The 20,041-nt window shown below is 41.7% G+C and overlaps 1 protein-coding gene across 1 annotated transcript; it reads left to right on the forward strand.

Annotated features, from left to right (window-relative positions):
- Window positions 1-17,173: 17,173 nt before the first annotated feature.
- On the forward strand, window positions 17,174-18,429 carry LOC306704208 (trace amine-associated receptor 8a-like; the record flags this gene model as incomplete). Its single annotated transcript, XM_079170459.1, has 2 exons — window positions 17,174-17,343; window positions 17,610-18,429. The coding sequence occupies 2 exons, from the start codon at window positions 17,174-17,176 to the stop codon at window positions 18,427-18,429; spliced, it is 990 nt and encodes a 329-aa protein (XP_079026585.1).
- Window positions 18,430-20,041: the final 1,612 nt, after the last annotated feature.

Consider the following 20,041-nt stretch of genomic DNA (forward strand, 5'->3'; position numbering starts at 1 on the left):
AATTTTTCTTTAAGAAGGGACTGTTTATTTTGGATGCATGAACCTGGATATAAGAGTGCAACCTTTTCACAATAGTTTCTGAGAGTAACTGATTGTTTTTCTGGCACTTTCCAGGAGGCAGACGTACAAGTCGATGGTCTCACAGTTTCTAAACAGAAATTCCAGACATCTGATACAAACAAGGGCGTAATCACAGATGTGAGCGGATGCAGACTCTCAGGTAAGTCACTTCAGTGGTTCCTAAAGTGCAATTTTAGGCTATAAAAGCAAAATTAGAAGTAATTAAATTGCTGTTATATAATTTAAACAACTGCTAGTAAGGTCATACATTTTAAGCTACCTAAATGTATTTTTCTCAACTCCTAGGCGTTGTTTATAAGACAAATACGACAGTGAGGGACCCAAACACATGCTCTACTGTAACCTGTGATGTGAGTGGAGTCGCTACCGCCGTCAGCGATTGTGGTCCCATGGAGCATTGCCAAGACGATGGGAGGTAAACATTTGAAGTAAAATGATACACAAAACATTTCCCTCAAAAATTACAGAACAAAAACTTCAGATCTCTTTTCAAGCATATAGTGTCGTTTTTCTCAATCTTAATCAGTTTGTCAGTAAATATTAGCAAAGCTTGACCTCTGGATCATTTGTGTTTATTTGAGTTACTCGTGCTGGAGGCCTTGGATTGGAGGAGATTCGTACCCCCGTGTAGATACAGTACCAACAACGTTTCGTCAACCAGGGCCATAAAATCACTATTGCTGCTTTGTATACGTTGTGGAATTTGCAGATAAGAAATCGAGGGACCTATGGCCATGTCAGTCACGCTCTCATGTTCTTCCATCAGAAAAGATGGAAGCCATTACTACCCTTCGGTCAAGAATCATTTCTCTCGAGGGCTTTTATGGTGAACTGGTGTATGTCGTCAGCTTGTGGACCTTGGTGTCACAGAGGGTCATAGACTAGATCAGCTTTGTTGTGAACCCAAAGGCGACAGCTCTTAGATGGCGAAATGAAATGCTGGTTATGTATCATGCCTCCATATTCTATGAGTATAGTCGTAGCGCTCTAAGCTGTAGGCTCCTCTGGTTTCACTTACTCCATGCTGGTTTAAATCAGGAGCAGAACTGTGGTCACAGGGCTCTTATATGCGGCAAGTGCAAACCCGTGCATGGCACGAATGCGCATGTGCTCGAGGCTAAGGCCAAGGGCTGTGATTATATGCTCATACTCATATCATCTGGAGTTACGATATGTATCTAATGGCCTTTGCATTGACTTTGTATGTAATCGCGTCACTTGAAAAGTTTGCTTTTGTGTGAATACACCATAAAGGCACGGTCACACATGCTGAAAAATGAACATTCACCTCCAGTTCACAAATATTCACTTCTGTTGGCAAAGCAAATTTGCATCTTCGCATTCGCACACAGTTCAACTTTGTAAACTTTCAGCGTGAACATCGACTCAACAGGCATTGGTCATCCGCATGTGTGACTGTGCCTTTAGGGTGCTGAGACCTCTGACTGTTTTACCTCTTCACTGTTGGCTGCTGGACATGCTGTTTTGATAAACCAATTTGTACTGTGCCATCAAAGCGGATATAATCCTTAAACATTTCCATGCCACACATGAATATAATTTCTCTTTTATTTTAACATATTTGTTTTGATTTTCTTTTTTTCTGGAGTGCTTCCAGTGTTTCACTCTTTACTAAACGCTGATAGTGTTATTTTCTGTTGTACCCGTCTCTCCCCTTCTCCTGCAGTTGCGTGTTGAACATCATGTGCTCTGTGACCGGCTCTACTGTCATCGATTTCGTTGGCAGAGTTCACACTGTCCCGGACCGGTGTGGGTACACTCTGATGGGGTCCGTATCGTTCCCGGGCTTGCGGGTGCTGGGGGTTTTCCAGGAAAGACGCCGTAAAGACGTTAGTTTTTTGGATCGCGTGATACTGCAGCTGGAGGGGGCCGGTGTTCAGATTTCCCTGGAACAAGGTGGAAGAGTTCAGGTATGTTACCTGGCTGCAACAATTGCTGGAGTAATGTGTTTTAGATCTCTTCAATCGCTGATGTACAGGACACTCCAGGCAGTGGCTGATCAAGGTTGTCACAGGCCACACAGACTGAGTGTCTCTCTACCATTCTGCATAATAAGTACGTTTGTGTCTTTTATGATGTTTGAGTAAGTGTCTCTTCTTTCGCTTTGCTCAACCGCTGTGATAAAGCTGGATGACAAAGTGCTGACGCTCAACACCACAGTTCAGGTGGTCCACGGTGTGGAACTCTCCAGGGACCAGACAGGAGCCACTGCTAAGATATCAGCCTCCAGCTACACTGTTTCTGTCCTCTTTGATGGCTACACCACACAAATCCACATGACAGGTACTCAAGCATTTCAACTTAAAGTCCATCCACGGACATTGAAGTACTGATTAAAAAGAATAATGTTATTTATGTGCAATGTAAGTAGTAATGGACCAAACTGATTATATTATTACTAAAAGTGGGTAAATATATCATCATAAAAGGGATAGCCACGTATCATTATGTAGGAGGTAAATGTATGATAGATGGGCACCTTCAGAATACATCTTCATTACGACTAAATTGAGTCTTTCTTCTATCTATTTTTCTGTTAATTACTTAATTACATGCATGTCTAAATGGAAAATGTACTTCAAATATTTGTGTTAATTATCTGAACTATGAGGTAGTATAAGAGGAATCCGTTATTATTTTATTTTTTGGTATTAATTCTATAGATGCCGATATCGATAACCAAAACAAGATCTGTCATGTAGCCTACCTACTCTAGGTAATGATGTGCTCACCCTACTAGTAGGCCTAATCTCCAGTTAAAACCAGTGAATACCAGCTGCATCACTCCCTCCAGGAAATACACAACACCCTCAGTTCTCGCTACTGATGGATTTATTCCTCCTTCAACACCACCGTCCTCAATCCACCTTGGAACTCGCTGGCTGCACAAAACCGAGAGGGAAATGAGTCCACTTGAAACACACGATCAAAGATGATCCCTTTAACTTAAACCATAACACTTTAACTTCAACTTAACTTAACTTTAACACTTTGAGCGACTTCTGCCGCTGTGCAATGACCAAATGCGTCCCAGCACAACACAGAACGCAACAATAGTTCCCCCCCCACATACAAAACCAAACAAAAATCCATACTCACAAAAACAAGCCGTAAAAGCTGCCTTAAGTGTGCTGCTGTGCTCGTCCACTGTAAAGGTTTACTGATCTGTCACATGTTCTCTTCTGAAACTGGCCAGGACCGAGCGGAGCAGCCGTGAATGGTTTATGTGGCAATTCCACGAGGTCTTTGAATGAAGAGAGGGTTACTGGACACTGGTCTACCGGGTAAGACCTCAAAACACAATATGTAATTGACTACTTCTCTTTTGAATGAATGGGTTTAAATTATTCTGGTGTTTAAGTATTAAGTTGTTAAACATGTTTTTTGCTGTTTGTTGTCCCATAGCTGTGAGACAAAGTATGATGACGCTGCTGACACTACAATCAACTGCAACACCACAACTGAATGGTAAACACAGATTAAACTCTTTTGGTTTACGAGCAGGCATCAGTAACCTCTATGGCACGCTTATCACCCAATGTATCATTTGGCGGCGTCTTCTAACCAGGGATGAATTTTGAACGTGGACACCTAAACCCATTTGATCTTGTTTATTCTAGTAAACATCAGCCTTACTGTCCTTGATGACTGAACTTCCATGCCACGTTTTCCCTTACACAGGTGTAATCTCCTGAAGCAGGCTCCCTTCACTGCTTGCAATAAGCACATCAACCCAGAGCCCTTCATAACTGCCTGCACAAGCACTTTGTGCAAATACCCTGCAGTGGATGGTCTCAAGTGCCGGTTCCTGCAGGCCTACGCCAGGGCCTGCAGCCACCACAGCAACGTTACAATGGAGAGCTGGAGGACAAAGACTAACTGCCGTAGGGCTGTCTTTCATTATCTTTGGTTTCAAGATGACCTGAATGAACAAATTCATTATTATTATATTGTTTTAAGCACCTTCTACACCTTATGCAGTTGTGTGGCTCTTTTTATAAACCTTTAGGTTAGATATTCTGTTTTATGCAGATTTCAGGGAATCCTATGAAGTAAATTACGCTTAAAAAAGTGGCAGATTTATTTGTTTGATATCAGTCAGTTTCATTGTTTTCTTACCTGCAGCTTTTCTTGATGTGTATTTGCAGCTGCTGTCCCTCAGGCCTTCTGCAAGGACGGGTTCTGCAGTGCTCATGAGTTCTGTGGTGAGCGCAATGTTGGGGAACCCCGCTGCCTCTGTCGGGCTCTTTTTGCCTCCAAGTACAGATCGATGGGCACTTTTGGTGAGTCAGCTATACGGCACAAGAAAGTCACAATTGTCTCAACTGCTATTTCATTGTAGGCTGAAGGGATTTCTCAAAGGGAGAGTTGTTTCAGATTTATGGAAAAACTGACATGTAGACAGATCGCTGTTTCGACAAAGATGTTGGGCCAATATTTTCTTAGAAATTTAGCAGCATTTGGTTTTCACTGCCTTCTGCTCAGCAATAAAACTACTATTTATAAGCTTTAATTTTTTAGCTTTAAAAACTTGCAATATTCTTTGCTGCATATATTCACATTTAGAGTTAATGTTAAAGAAATACAATTTACAAATGCACAAAAGAGTCCGTTAAGAACCTGTGAAAAGAGCTGAAAGATGTTTTTCAATGTTGTATTTACGATTGCCTCTTCCTGATCTGTGCTGTATATGTTCTAATAGCTAAATATAATGTTTCGTAATGGGGTTCAGGTGAGCCGACGGTCTGCCAGCAGAGTTCTGCTTCGGTAATTCTGGCTAATTGTCTCTTGGAGGACAAGAGCATCGATTATTCTGTCCTACACCTCAATGACCAGTCCTGCAAAGCTGAAATGGACAACCTAACCCACATGGTGATGTTCAACTTCAATAGCGACAACACTTGTGGTACAGTGGTCATGGTGGGTACCAACTTTTATCTTTCTCTAAAGTAGCAGCTTAATCCCTTTGAACACATGGAGACTGTTTGTAATCATTCTGTGGTTGCAGGGATGTGGTCAACACACTGTTTTTTATAAAGTTGGTGATCTAGGAAAATGTCTGTTGTTGTACATTAATATTGTACATTAAATGCTGCAGCCTAAAACTTTCATATTCAGAACCTAAAAGTGAATGAAGTGTTAGGTAACCCTGAATGTCTGCATGTGACCATTTAGGCAAACAACAGTCAAGTTATCTACAAGAACACCATCCTGACACGGAACATGTCCTCGTTTGGCCTGATCAACCGTCACAGCCCAGTGCTTATTGACTTCTCCTGTTATTACAGTCAGCCGGATGTCAAGACCATGGCCATCAAACTCAGACACAGGTGTGTGGTGGGAGTACAGTATGTAGCTCCAGAGTTGTCATCTTTTTATTACCAAGCGAAGGTAAAGATTTTTTTTCTGACCAATCAGTGGTCTGCAGTGCTTCAAATCCACCATCTAGTTTCGGCTCAGCTCGCTTGGAACCTTGACCGAGGTGGTACTTAAATCGGTACCAGGTACAGAGTACCGTCCACAACTTTTGCTAATGAAGAATGTGAAAATAACCACGCTATTGTGTAACGAACTCAACTGGATTGCTTGGGTGTAAATGCGACTTTAATGTGGAGACTGAAGCCTGGTATAATTAGGAAGTATCTTTGCTTTCCAGCTCTGTGATCCAGCAGATTACTTCTGGAGAATGGCATTACAATCTGACCATGAAGGCCTACGCCAACGCTGACCGCATGAACGCCATCCAGCCAAGCAACAACATAGAACTGGACCAGAAAATCTGGGTGGAGCTTAAGACGGATGGGCTGAATGAAGAAATGGTCCATTTGGTGACTGACTCCTGCTGGGCAACCGATCAGCCTTCGCCAAGTGGAAGCCTGAGATATGACCTCATCATCAAAGGGTTAGACACGTAGAGATGCTCTTTCTGATTAAAGCTCTTGTTTTTTGCTGTCACCCTCACATGCTTTCTTGTTTTTGAGTAGCTGCCCTAACCCTGCTGACCAGACAGTGAAGGTGGAGGGCAATGGACTGGGAACGTCCAACTACTTCTCTTTCAACACATTCCAGTTCTATGGCGATACTGGTGAAGTCTACTTGCATTGCCGATTGGAGCTGTGTGTCAAGCAGAATAATGCCTGTGCCCCGGTATGCCCAGTCCCTGAATACATTCACGTAAATGCACAAATAAACGTACATTTGTACGAATATTAATCTCTCTGTCGTTTAACTGCGTCACAGCTGTGCAGCCAGGCTGGGAGAAGGCGTAGATCTGCCATGTCAAAATATGAGGATGAAAACCCTGCCTTCATCAGCATGGCCTGGACTTATTAGGTAAGTGCAGCTCTCCTACTGATTATGACTCCCAACTCCCACACCTTTAAAGCTCAATTGAAGAAAATGCAGGACCTCTGTTGAAGGTCCTTTAGACCGAAAACTCAAATAAAGTGTAGTCTGCATAGATCTGAGTGTGGGGATATCTCTTCTATCAGTTTGATGAATGTTCCAGAAGTAAAACATTCAATTAGAGGCACATCTCCAAGTCTCTAGTGCACCAATTAGAGCATGGCACGTAGAAAAGTGCACATCCAGGTTACTCCCAAAAACCTGCGATTTAAGGGGAAAAGTAAAAAGTTCATGATAGTGCCACCACAACAATGAGACATTACATGCACTTGCACAGTACAAGGTGACATATATATATATATATATATATATATACCTAGTTTTTTCAGTCATGATGGCTTGATGTCCTCATTCTCTTCTTTTTACATTAGAGGTTTACTCATCTCCAAAGAAATGCCATACACACAAAGGAAACACTCCAAAAACTAAACGGAACACTTCCAGATTGAGTTGATGTCATTTGGGTTCAAATTTGGGCAGGTATCCCAAGACAAAATGTGCTGAAGCCAGCACCATTAAGCCATTGACAAAAGAGCCTATGTGCTCTGCAAATGTACCCTGAGTGAGCAAAGGTAAAAAAAAAAAGAAGTCGTCTAGCACAACACTATGTTCAATTGGTTATAAGAGTATAGCTCCTACAAAAATCAAAGACGAGGAAAGTTTGGCTTGAGTCCTGACAGATGACTAGATGATAGAAATGAACCAACAACCCCTAGAACTTAGAAATCACACAAACAAACTACATTTTTTGTTGCGGCCCTTCATTCCTTTTGTTTACATGGCTCTTGTTTTGGAGAAGACACGTCTGTATTATAAAGGAATTAACAACTACTCGCAACTTGGATTTGGTTATCTTCATAGGCTTCCATGGAGATTCGGGCTGACCAACGAGCTCAAGACGCTGATGATGAAGAAGAGTCTGGGATCACTTATCATTGCTGTGAATCTATACCAGCTAATGTAATTGTAAAAAAACTGATTGACAAACTAATCTTTCTTAGCCTTAAATTAGTTTGGTCTTGTTTCGGCTTCTAGGGTTGATTCCCCTGAGATGGTGAAAATGATTGGAGAGGTACGCGTCTATTAGCAGCAAAACCATGAACTTAATCAATTTGGAGAGGGAGGGTGACGGTCCTACCGTGTTTCTGTTTTGTTGTGATCGTTAGAACCCAAAAAGGACTTAACTGGGCTTGCTCATTCTTCTGACCAGGTTTGGACAAAAATTGCAAGATCCCGCAAACAACGTGGGAATTAATTGACATTCAAACTTACAACCTTTGGTCTGTGCCCTCAACAAAACAACAACATGCTGTATGCTTTATCTACCTTTATTATTATAGTGTAGAAGCAATAAAAACACATCAATATATGGGAATATTACATGAGTTTTGTGGGTTTTTTTGTGATGTTTTTTAGAGATGTAATTTTTTGCTGGTATTAGCTTTGAGGGAGCAGGTTTCACCGCAGGTATCCCTGCAGTACTGTGTGTAGTACAGTACAGTGAGTGTGATTAGTTAGTCATAGTTCTGAATATAATCAATGCTCACATGATAATAATCATTTTAAGCTCTTAATCAAAGAACAGGAAATGAGACAATATGTCCATATGCTTATGCGTGTTTGTTGAAGTTTGGTAAATATCCGTCCACTGAACACAACTTCAAAGTTTGGTCTCGTTGTTATGGACGTAACACACACACACACACACACACACACACACACACACACATGTTGTAATGAAGACCCACTGGGCTGAACTGCTCTCGGCGTGTAGCCCATTAACTGTCGCTGTGCACCTCTCTGGCGAAGACAATTTTCACACCTGCTTTCATTAGTGTCACCTGCTGACATCAGTGCAATCAGAGGTGTTACTGTGAGACGAAACAAACTCTCAAACAAGCTCTAACATCAACGCATGATGCAATCATTGCTAAATATCATGACTAAACTTTTGTGATGCAACCTCGACACATGAACACATCATATGATCTTCATTTAGAGGATTTGATCACAGAAATCACAGAAAATGCAATATTATTATAATTCTGAGAAACAAAAAGGACTTTTTCTTTCATTGGTGAATGTGCTTCATATGAGGAAATCCACTAAACAGCTGAAATATGTGATAACATCACATAAAAACAGCAAAGCAATTAATTTATTAATTTGATGACATTAATTAAAACACACTGAATGTGCATTCTTACGTAGCCATAGAGCCCTAAAAAACATCCTTGTTGTTCAGACATCCTTTATGTTTGAGCAGCACTCGTAATCTCGTAACCGTGATAATGTGACTCGTACATGTTACGTTTGTAATAAGATCATTTGCTCACAGCACAACAGTAGGAAATGAGTTTACAGGTTGTTGCAGCTGTTAGGTCACTGAGGTCAGTTGGTTCCAAGTTTACTCGCCCTTATTGGTAAAAGTACCCATTAATGGCACCTAGGGCTCACATGCTCGCTCACACTTTTATTGTGACAAACTTAGTGAGAAACAAATGTTTAGTCTCTGAGTCGTAGTTCCAAGTTGGAGTTACCAGGAATTTCAGACGGCTCCATTTTCTCCCACGACAGAAGTGTCAGCTGAAACCTGGCTGCAAAGGCACCATAGCTGACGTTTACACCGTGGATCCCATCTTGCTTTCCCCTTCCGATGACGATCTTTTTAGAAGGGAGCAGAACGAACTAGTCCAAAGTATCCCAAGCACGCCAACACACCCAACTACATCCAGACACCGCTTTCCGCGTTCCACAACTCACCCGAGACGGTTCTTCTCTCCTTAACTTGCAAAACTACCAAAGTTCACCCGACGAATCCTCAGCGTCTCCCAGTTCACCTCCCTCATAAACAAAGAGAGGACGAGTCCTTTCAAAGGACGTGAAACGCCGTCGCTATTTCATCACCCACGAGGAAGATGCCAGCTTCCTGCCACCGTCCCAACTGTTCCTGACTCACTACACTCAGCCGGACGCAACGTCCCCTGACAACCAGCCTTCTTTAATCTCCGACTGGACCGTAGCCACAAAAAAGAAAAACCTTTCAATTCGCTCATGTCCACTCGCCGTGCTCGCCACTCAGGAAACACCAGGAGAGAAACAGCAGCAGCAAAAGCAATGACCTCATTCAGCCAGACACAACGGCTTCAGCAACATCCGTTCACTATTTCAGCCACTTCCTCATTCCAGACAGAGCTTCTAACATCAGAATTCCGAGGATCTCATCCTCCCATCAGGTCGCCATTCAACATCGGGACATCAGCCCACATTGGCACCCAGCATCAGCTACCTCTCCAGCCGGTCTTAGCAGAAGAACCTGGCACCAGCGTGTCAGCGCCTCCTGCCGCTTATTTTTTTGGGCTGGGGGGGTTATAGGGGCAAGATAAGCTTTGTGACTCAGACATTCGGTGAGAGAGCAAATAAAATGCTTATTATAAACTAGTCAATAATCAGTCAGTAATCAGAGTTTTCCTCCACATTGTCTTCCTGCTCTGACACATCCTCCAAATCACTATCAACCTCCTCATCTTGGAAGAACAGATCAAGGGCCTGTTGCACACCAGATCTTGCTGCCATGATGTCAGTCACCGAAATGGCAGCTTGTTATGAACAAGCTCCCACCACCACCACCCTCCCAACCCAAATTGATTCAAATGTGTTACCTTGTAGATTATTTTATTACATTGCAGGTGCTGGTGCTTGTGCTTGCAGGTGCAGATCTTGTGTCTGGTTACAAGGCACCCTGTGACCTCTGGATGACCTCTGTTCCCTTTGTGCACCATGATCACTCCTGTGCTGTTTTATGATTTCACTGTTTCGAGGCTTCCCCCATGGCCCCTTCAAAGACCAGCGGGTGTCTGTCTCTGCGGGAACCTGGGCAAATGTTGTGGGAACACGGACAGTTCTCGTGACAGTGTCGAGGTCCCCCTTGAACTCTGTCACCACTGTCCCATAGAAAATACACACAGACATGCCCTGTACAGTTTCACAGTTTCAAGATTCCCTAAAACCACCATTTTCCTTGATTTGACCCACACTGGTAGATCTAAAATCCACCTCACTAGAGACGGGTCAAATTTGACCCGAAACAGCCTCTGTGTACACACATCTGTACAAAAGTACAACATTGTTGTGTATTTTGGGACAACTGGGCTTTTCCAGGCTAAAAGAATGATGTTTAGGGTATTTTTTACTGCTGTCAAATGTCAAAACGGGTCAAATTTGACCCGAACAGTATGTAAGGGCCATGCAAAGAGCCAGCAAACAGGACACAGACCCCTCATGGAAAGGAGGGGTCGTCAAGTTTAAAAATATCCGTCCACTGAACACAACTTCAGAGTTTGGCCTCGTTGTTATGGACGTAACACACACGCACACACACATGTTGTTATGAAGACCCACTGGGCTGAACTGCCCATTAACTGTCGCTGTGCACCTCTCTGGCGAAGACAATTTTCACACCTGCTTTCATTAGTGTCACCTGCTGACATCAGTGCAATCAGAGGTGTTACTGTGAGACGAAACAAACTCTCAAACAAGCTCTAACATCAACGCATGATGCAATCATTGCTAAATATCATGACTAAACTTTTATGATGCAACCTCGACACATGAACACATCATATGATCTTCATTTAGAGGATTTGATCACAGAAATCACAGAAAATGCAATATTATTATAATTCTGAGAAACAAAAAGGACTTTTTCTTTCATTGGTGAATGTGCTTCATATGAGGAAATCCATTAAACAGCTGAAATATGTGATAACATCACATAAAAACAGCAAAGCAATTCATTTATTAATTTGATGACATTAATTAAAACACACTGAATGTGCATTCTTACGTAGCCATAGAGCCCTAAAAAACATCCTTGTTGTTCAGACATCCTTTATGTTTGAGCAGCACTCGTAATCTCGTAACCGTGATAATGTGACTCGTACATGTTACGTTTGTAATAAGATCATTTGCTCACAGCACAACTGTAGGAAATGAGTTTACAGGTTGTTGCAGCTGTTAGGTCACTGAGGTCAGTTGGTTCCAAGTTTACTCGCCCTTATTGGTAAAAGTACCCATTAATGGCACCTAGGGCTCACATGCTCGCTCACACTTTTATTGTGACAAACTTAGTGAGAAACAAATGTTTAGTCTCTGAGTCGTAGTTCCAAGTTGGAGTTACCAGGAATTTCAGACGGCTCCATTTTCTCCCACGACAGAAGTGTCAGCTGAAACCTGGCTGCAAAGGCACCATAGCTGACGTTTACACCGTGGATCCCATCTTGCTTTCCCCTTCCGATGACGATCTTTTTAGAAGGGAGCAGAACGAACTAGTCCAAAGTATCCCAAGCACGCCAACACACCCAACTACATCCAGACACCGCTTTCCGCGTTCCACAACTCACCCGAGACGGTTCTTCTCTCCTTAACTTGCAAAACTATCAAAGTTCACCCGACGAATCCTCAGCGTCTCCCAGTTCACCTCCGTCATAAACAAAGAGAGGACGAGTCCTTTCAAAGGACGTGAAACGCCGTCGCTATTTCATCACCCACGAGGAAGATGCCAGCTTCCTGCCACCGTCCCAACTGTTCCTGACTCACTACACTCAGCCGGACGCAACGTCCCCTGACAACCAGCCTTCTTTAATCTCCGACTGGACCGTAGCCACAAAAAAGCAAAACCTTTCAATTCGCTCATGTCCACTCGCCGTGCTCGCCACTCAGGAAACACCAGGAGAGAAACAGCAGCAGCAAAAGCAATGACCTCATTCAGCCAGACACAACGGCTTCAGCAACATCCGTTCACTATTTCAGCCACTTCCTCATTCCAGACAGAGCTTCTAACATCAGAATTCCGAGGATCTCATCCTCCCATCAGGTCGCCATTCAACATCGGGACATCAGCCCACATTGGCACCCAGCATCAGCTACCTCTCCAGCCGGTCTTAGCAGAAGAACCTGGCACCAGCGTGTCAGCGCCTCCTGCCGCTTATTTTTTTGGGCTGGGGGGGTTATAGGGGCAAGATAAGCTTTGTGACTCAGACATTCGGTGAGAGAGCAAATAAAATGCTTATTATAAACTAGTCAATAATCAGTCAGTAATCAGAGTTTTCCTCCACGTTGTCTTCCTGCTCTGACACATCCTCCAAATCACTATCAACCTCCTCATCTTGGAAGAACAGATCAAGGGCCTGTTGCACACCAGATCTTGCTGCCATGATGTCAGTCACCGAAATGGCAGCTTGTTATGAACAAGCTCCCACCACCACCACCCTCCCAACCCAAATTGATTCAAATGTGTTACCTTGTAGATTATTTTATTACATTGCAGGTGCTGGTGCTTGTGCTTGCAGGTGCAGATCTTGTGTCTGGTTACAAGGCACCCTCTGACCTCTGGATGACCTCTGTTCCCTTTGTGCACCATGATCACTCCTGTGCTGTTTTATGATTTCACTGTTTCGAGGCTTCCCCCATGGCCCCTTCAAAGACCAGCGGGTGTCTGTCTCTGCGGGAACCTGGGCAAATGTTGTGGGAACACGGACAGTTCTCGTGACAGTGTCGAGGTCCCCCTTGAACTCTGTCACCACTGTCCCATAGAAAATACACACAGACATGCCCTGTACAGTTTCACAGTTTCAAGATTCCCTAAAACCACCATTTTCCTTGATTTGACCCACACTGGTAGATCTAAAATCCACCTCACTAGAGACGGGTCAAATTTGACCCGAAACAGCCTCTGTGTACACACATCTGTACAAAAGTACAACATTGTTGTGTATTTTGGGACAACTGGGCTTTTCCAGGCTAAAAGAATGACGTTTAGGGTATTTTTTACTGCTGTCAAATGTCAAAACGGGTCAAATTTGACCCGAACAGTATGTAAGGGCCATGCAAAGAGCCAGCAAACAGCACACAGACCCCTCATGGAAAGGAGGGGTCGTCAAGTTTAAAAATATCCGTCCACTGTACACAACTTCAGAGTTTGGCCTCGTTGTTATGGACGTAACACACACGCACACACACATGTTGTTATGAAGACCCACTGGGCTGAACTGCCCATTAACTGTCGCTGTGCACCTCTCTGGCGAAGACAATTTTCACACCTGCTTTCATTAGTGTCACCTGCTGACATCAGTGCAATCAGAGGTGTTACTGTGAGACGAAACAAACTCTCAAACAAGCTCTAACATCAACGCATGATGCAATCATTGCTAAATATCATGACTAAACTTTTATGATGCAACCTCGACACATGAACACATCATATGATCTTCATTTAGAGGATTTGATCACACACATCACAGAAAATGCAATATTATTATAATTCTGAGAAACAAAAAGGACTTTTTCTTTCATTGGTGAATGTGCTTCATATGAGGAAATCCACTAAACAGCTGAAATATGTGATAACATCACATAAAAACAGCAAAGCAATTAATTTATTAATTTGATGACATTAAACATTAAACACTGAAACACTTCTTGGGGTCCACAGAAAGGACAGCACATAATAAAACATGACGTAAAACATACAGTTTCAACAGTATTGTGAGATACAAAGTACAGACAGAGACCAACATTTATAGAATCAGAACTAACCATATACATTATGCATCCATAACTTCTTCTAAGAAGGATCAGGAGTCTACAAAGCCAATGTAGTGTAGAGTGGCCTTAGGTCAGCCTTAATTGTTTTTTTAAATGACAGTTTGTTACCTATAAGCTATATGAGGATATATAATATAATAGATAACTATGCGTTTAAGGAGGTTTGTTCTTGGAGGTTGAAGATATCAAGTGACCTGAGCTAGCGTTCCTTGTGTGATGGTTATGTCTGTTGCATGTGTTTTTTACTTGGCTGAAGAAATATTCAGGTGTCTAATTAAATACTACAATTCTGAAAAACATGAGAAGGCTGTAGGGGAGTTCAATTTCAACTGAGAAACATGACAGGCGAGAGCGCATATGTGATATATGTGTTCTTATTGAGCACCGGAGTGCCAATCTGGCGGCTCAGTTTTGAACTAGTTGTAGTTTATTTTACGTCTTTCTTTGCTTCCGCTGACCATACGACTGGAGAGTATTGCAGGTGACGAAAGGCCACGGTTTGTAATACCTGACAAATAATAGAGGATGTTAAATAAGTGGAGCATTTTCTAGCTGTCGCTATGCCCCTTCCCATTTTAGTGACGATGCCGTCAATTTGTTTAGCCCACGACAATTGTTCATCCAACGCTGTGACTCACCACTAAGCATCCGAGAGCCAAACACACTACTTTTAGTTTTGTCAATGTTCAGAAGTTTGTTCACTTTCACCCAATTAGACACTCTCTCTAGATCCTGATCCGGGATAATTAGTAGTGCATCTTTGTTTGAAGCAGTGCTATACTGTGTCATCCACATACATTACCATGACGGCATTCTCAATTGCTAAAAGCAGATTATTCATGAAAATAGAGTAAAGGGCCTACGCACAACCCACAGCTGATGTATCTGGAGTCTGATAAGCTAACGTTATAAAAGACTCTCTGTGATCTCTCAGAAAGATAACTGACCATCCAAGTGAGTGCCGTACTGCTGAATCCATATTATATTTTAGTAATCATTATATCATGGTCTGTTACATCAACAATTAAGCGAGACTGTGCCTACCATTCTCTTGTTATCCATCTGTTTCAGCCAGTCATCAGTTAGCTGGGCAAAGGCAGTGGCTGTAGAGTGACTTTGTCTGTATGCATGCTGGGAACAAGTAATCACTTTATTACAAATAAAATAATCTTGGGTTTGTTTGAAAACTATTTTCTCTAATAATTTGCTCCAAATAGGAAGTATACTAATTGGACAGCTGTTTGCACTTGATAAGTTTAATGTATTATATTTAGGTATTGGAACAACCTTTGCCACTTTCCAGACCTTTGGCCATACACCGTACATTAAACATTTATTAAAGATGTGACAAATTTGGAATGTTTAGTTGATCAGAAGCAAATCGGAACAGTTTGCTATCTAGATGGTCTAAACCAGTCGGTTTCTCATTTAGCAGAGATGACAACGGTCCCTCAATGTCAGAGGTGTGTACCTGCACAAAATCAAATGGCAGGTTTTATCCGTCATCATATCATTCTCAACTAGTGTGCATAGGGCCATCAGCCGTTGTGATAATTTATTAAAAACAAGTTTCTCAAAAGATTTTAGCAATCGTACAAATAATAGAGCTTTGGTCGATAATTATTCACATCAGATTGAGCTCCACCGTTGAAAAGGGGGGTAACTCTGACACATTTCCATGAGGGGGAATTGAACAGCAGATGGAGACAAAGTCAATAAACCTGCATGGGGATACATTAATACATGAGCAGCAAGTTTAACAACGTCTAACTTGTAACTTAGACATAGCATGGTGAATATCAGTAGGCAAGATTTTTATAAAGGAAATACAATTAGAGGTAAAGTTTGAGGAGGCAGCTGTTCCATACGAATTAAAGTATATTGGAAACCACAAATAGAGGATAGATATTCATTAAAAGTATGGGAAATAAGCAAAGGATCAGAAATAATGTAATTATTAATTGGTATCTGGTTTATAACGTTTTTATTAGTTTTATTGAGAATACGGTTTATTTGATTCCGAATCTGTCCAGGGTTATGAAACATCCTGAGACAGTAGTAGACAATAGTAGTCTGATTTTGCATTCTTTGTTTTGGTCTCACATAAGTTCTTCAAAGTGAAATTTGGCCCAGGCTTCATCCCTTTGTTTGAAAAGGCTAATAAGATATGACTTGATCCAGGGAAATCAACTCTTTATTGATCTCAGTCTGCGAGCTACACCCAGGCAGCAGTCTAACATGGCCCCATGGTTGAGAACGTCATTCAACCCAGCAGCAACACAGGAAGACTTTCAAGCCCCCACATCCTCACATGGGGGCAAGAAAGGGGGGGAGTTGGACCATCAGTTCCTATTCTTTGTCCAACCGGTTCCTGTTCTCACAACTACAGACATCATTGTGGGAACTAATCATTAAACATCATTAAATATTTTTAGATTTTAACAATTGATCAAAGTACTAGGGGGTTGACCGTGGCTAAGTGGAGAGCAGGGCCGTCCTTCAATCAGAGGCTCGGCGATTCGATCCCCGGCTCCACTAGTCGCATGTCAATGTGTCCTTGAGCAAGACACTTAACCCCAAAATAGCTGTGCCTACGGTGTATAGATAGATACTGAATTGTAAGTCGCTTTGGATAAAAGCGTCTGCTAAATGACTGTAATGTAATGTAATACTATGTGGAATGTGTAGATTGTAGTAATGAACCCACAGAGAATGCTTAGCGGGCTCTGCATCCCCTCCGCTCTACAGAGCATTTTAGTGTCTCTCACCTCATTGTTTTGGTTGGTAAAAATCTGTAATATGTGTGCAATATTCAGGTAGTTATGGATTTCTGCCTCCAAGGCCAAGAAACTGCATGATGAATTAACTGTAGAGACATAGATATAATGAGAAAATGAAAACGGTATGATGTCAACATTGAGGGACGAGGGACATCAGTCCCCAGCTATATGAAAACACACCAGCTGTAGCGTGCAGAAGAGGGGAAGTGATAAAGGAGCAGTGCATCGTGAGAGTTCTGGTCAGAAAGCTGCCACGCTTCAGCGGCTTCTCTTTTCTGACGATGGAGACCCTGCGAGGAGCTGATCTCTGCTTTCCACAGCTAAACTCCTCCTGCGAGACGCCTACACATCCACACGCTGAGACCATGCTGATTTATTCTCTGCTTTCATCCATTTCTCTGATCACTGTCACTCTTAACCTGCTGGTTATCATCTCCATTTCCCACTTCAGGTTCATCTAATAATCTAAAATGCTACAATTTATACAAACACCTTAACCAATAAGAGGAAATTGTTTTGATCTGGAATATGAAAGTTAACACATTGAGACAGGAGAGCTATGTTGTGGTTGTTTGACAATGATTTACAGTGTGTGATAAAAATAATGTTTTTTTTTCCATTCGGACACATTACTACAATACATTTAAAGAACTGTATGACTTTTTTTGTAATGGCTATGAATACAGCAAGTGTAGTGATGACATTCTTCCTCTCCAGGCAGCTCCACAGCCCCACCAACCTCCTCATCCTCTCTCTGGCTGTCTCAGACCTCCTTGTGGGCCTCCTGCTGATGCCGGTTGAAATAATCTACATAGAGGCCTGCTGGTTCCTCGGTGACATTCTGTGCACGCTGTATTATCTCGTAGACTACATTATTACATCTGCATCAGTAGCCAATATGGTACTCATATCAGTTGACCGCTATATAGCTATTTGCGACCCACTGCATTACACCACCAAAGTCACCAAGAGAAGAGCGCAAAACTGTGTTTGGTTGTGTTGGATTTGGTCTTTTATCTATAGGATTGTCCTTTTACATGATCACCTGGAAAAACCAGGCAGATCTAACTCCTGTTCTGGGGAGTGTGTGGTTGTCATTAATTATTCTGCAGGACTAGTTGACCTTGTTTTCACTTTTATTGTACCCATTCTTGTCATTATAGTTCTGTATCTCAAAGTATTTGTGGTGGTCGTGTCTCAGGCTCGAGCCATGCGGTCTCATGTTGCAGCCGCAACAACCCGACGATCGGGGGCCTTAACTGTGAAAAAAAAAGAGATGAAAGCAGCTAGAACTCTTGGTTTTGTTATCGTTGTCTTTTTGTTCTGTTTCTGTCCCTACTATTACCCCACACTGGTAGGCGAAGACACTTCAATTGATGCTTCGTCTGCTGCATTTGAGATCTGGCTGGCACATTTTAACTCCTGTTTGAACCCTGTCATCTATGCCTTTTTCTACCCCTGGTTTAGAAAATCCATGAAACTCATCCTGACACTTCAGATTCTGAAGCCTGGCTCCTCTGACGCAAACGTACTATAGTATAGTTTAAACGTTGACTCGAGGTGAAGATCAAGTGAAAACATGTTGTCTTTTAATTGTATTCTAATCTTAATTAATCTTGGTCTCTGTTAAAAATGTCTGCTATCAATTGTCGTCCCTGACCTATTTATATGCCAACTGACATATATGTGATTAAAATACTTAAACATGAACACAATCACAGTTACTTTAACGGATGTGAAATGTAAGATCAGTTGTGTTATAGTGATTGATTGTAGTTTGTATGCTGGTGTTACTTTACAAGAAGAAAAGTGCCTCCTCATCCATTAATTTCCTTGTGTGAAAAAGAAAGAGAGAGACAAATCATTCATGTCTTTCATGAAGGGTTACTTGTTTTGCTGCTATTCAACACATACATTGAACAATGTAATTTCAATCATTATTGAGCCTAGATCTACTGTTGGCGGGAGATAAAGTGAGAAAGTGAGCACTATTGACCGCTCCAACTGTAGCTGCTCATATTGGGAGGCCTGTGCTGTGATTTGCTTTTTAGGTGTTCAGGCTGTTGGGGCTAAAGAAGGAAACAGGGCGCTCATATCAGTCGACCACTCTGTCGCGTTTTGTGTTCCTGTGTTCATCAAAGCCACTCTGAAAAGAGCCGATCTCTGGATTTGTCTGTGTTGGATATTTTCTGCTTTTCACTGCAGTTGGATAGTTAGTTTTTGTCTGTTTGATAACAAACAGACAAATATCATTGCTATAATGGAGAGTCTATAGTTGTAATTAATTATGTTAAAAGATATGTTGCCCTTGTTTGGCCCTATTATTGTCATCATGTCCCAGGCGTTCTCATGTTGTAGCTCTCACACTCCAGCAATCAGTTAAAGTAACAGATAAAAACGTCTGACATATGGAAGAGAATGTCAGTGATGGGGAGACCAAACATCTCTCTCTGAAGGGGAAATCAATGTCCTTGTTGTTGTCAATATGCAGAATTAAAGCGACTTAAAGTCACAACACTTAAATGAAGTATGGAGAAAACAACTATGTTCATAGAATACAACATTCTGCCTGCACTAGAAGTGTGAATGTGTCGTGTTGTGTCTATTAACATCTGCTGCTTGTGACACATTTACATACTACCCAGTTTCCTGTGGGCTTATTGTTGTGTAGCACATTATGATGAATCATATTATCAATAAAATAGACATTATATTACAGAGTTGGGTGAATGCATGTAATTCAATTTACTTCAAGATCAAACAAACAAAGAATCTCCTGATTTAATGATTCTTTGTGAAGAATACACATATTTTTAATACTGACAACTTAACTTGTGTGCAAATTGGCATCAGAACTTTTGATACTTAAAAAAAGAAAATGATCTTATAACCTGTCAATAATCATTAGGTAATAATCATTTCAGTAAATGAAAAAATAACAAAGTTTTTGCAAAGTTGTATGCTTTATTGTCATTGCAGTGTAACGCATTTTCAATTTTACATATTTTTACATAATTTTACATTATTTATGTGTTTACCCATATCACTTCAACAACATAAAGAGAAAAAAAACGTAGATTATCATCTACTGTATGTTAGTTCACATGATGAATGGTTGTTGAATTCAGTCACTAAATGACATTTGTAAA

Source organism: Pholis gunnellus, assembly GCF_910591455.1.
Source record: "Pholis gunnellus genome assembly, chromosome: 12".
Classification (NCBI taxonomy): Eukaryota; Metazoa; Chordata; class Actinopteri; order Perciformes; family Pholidae; genus Pholis; species Pholis gunnellus.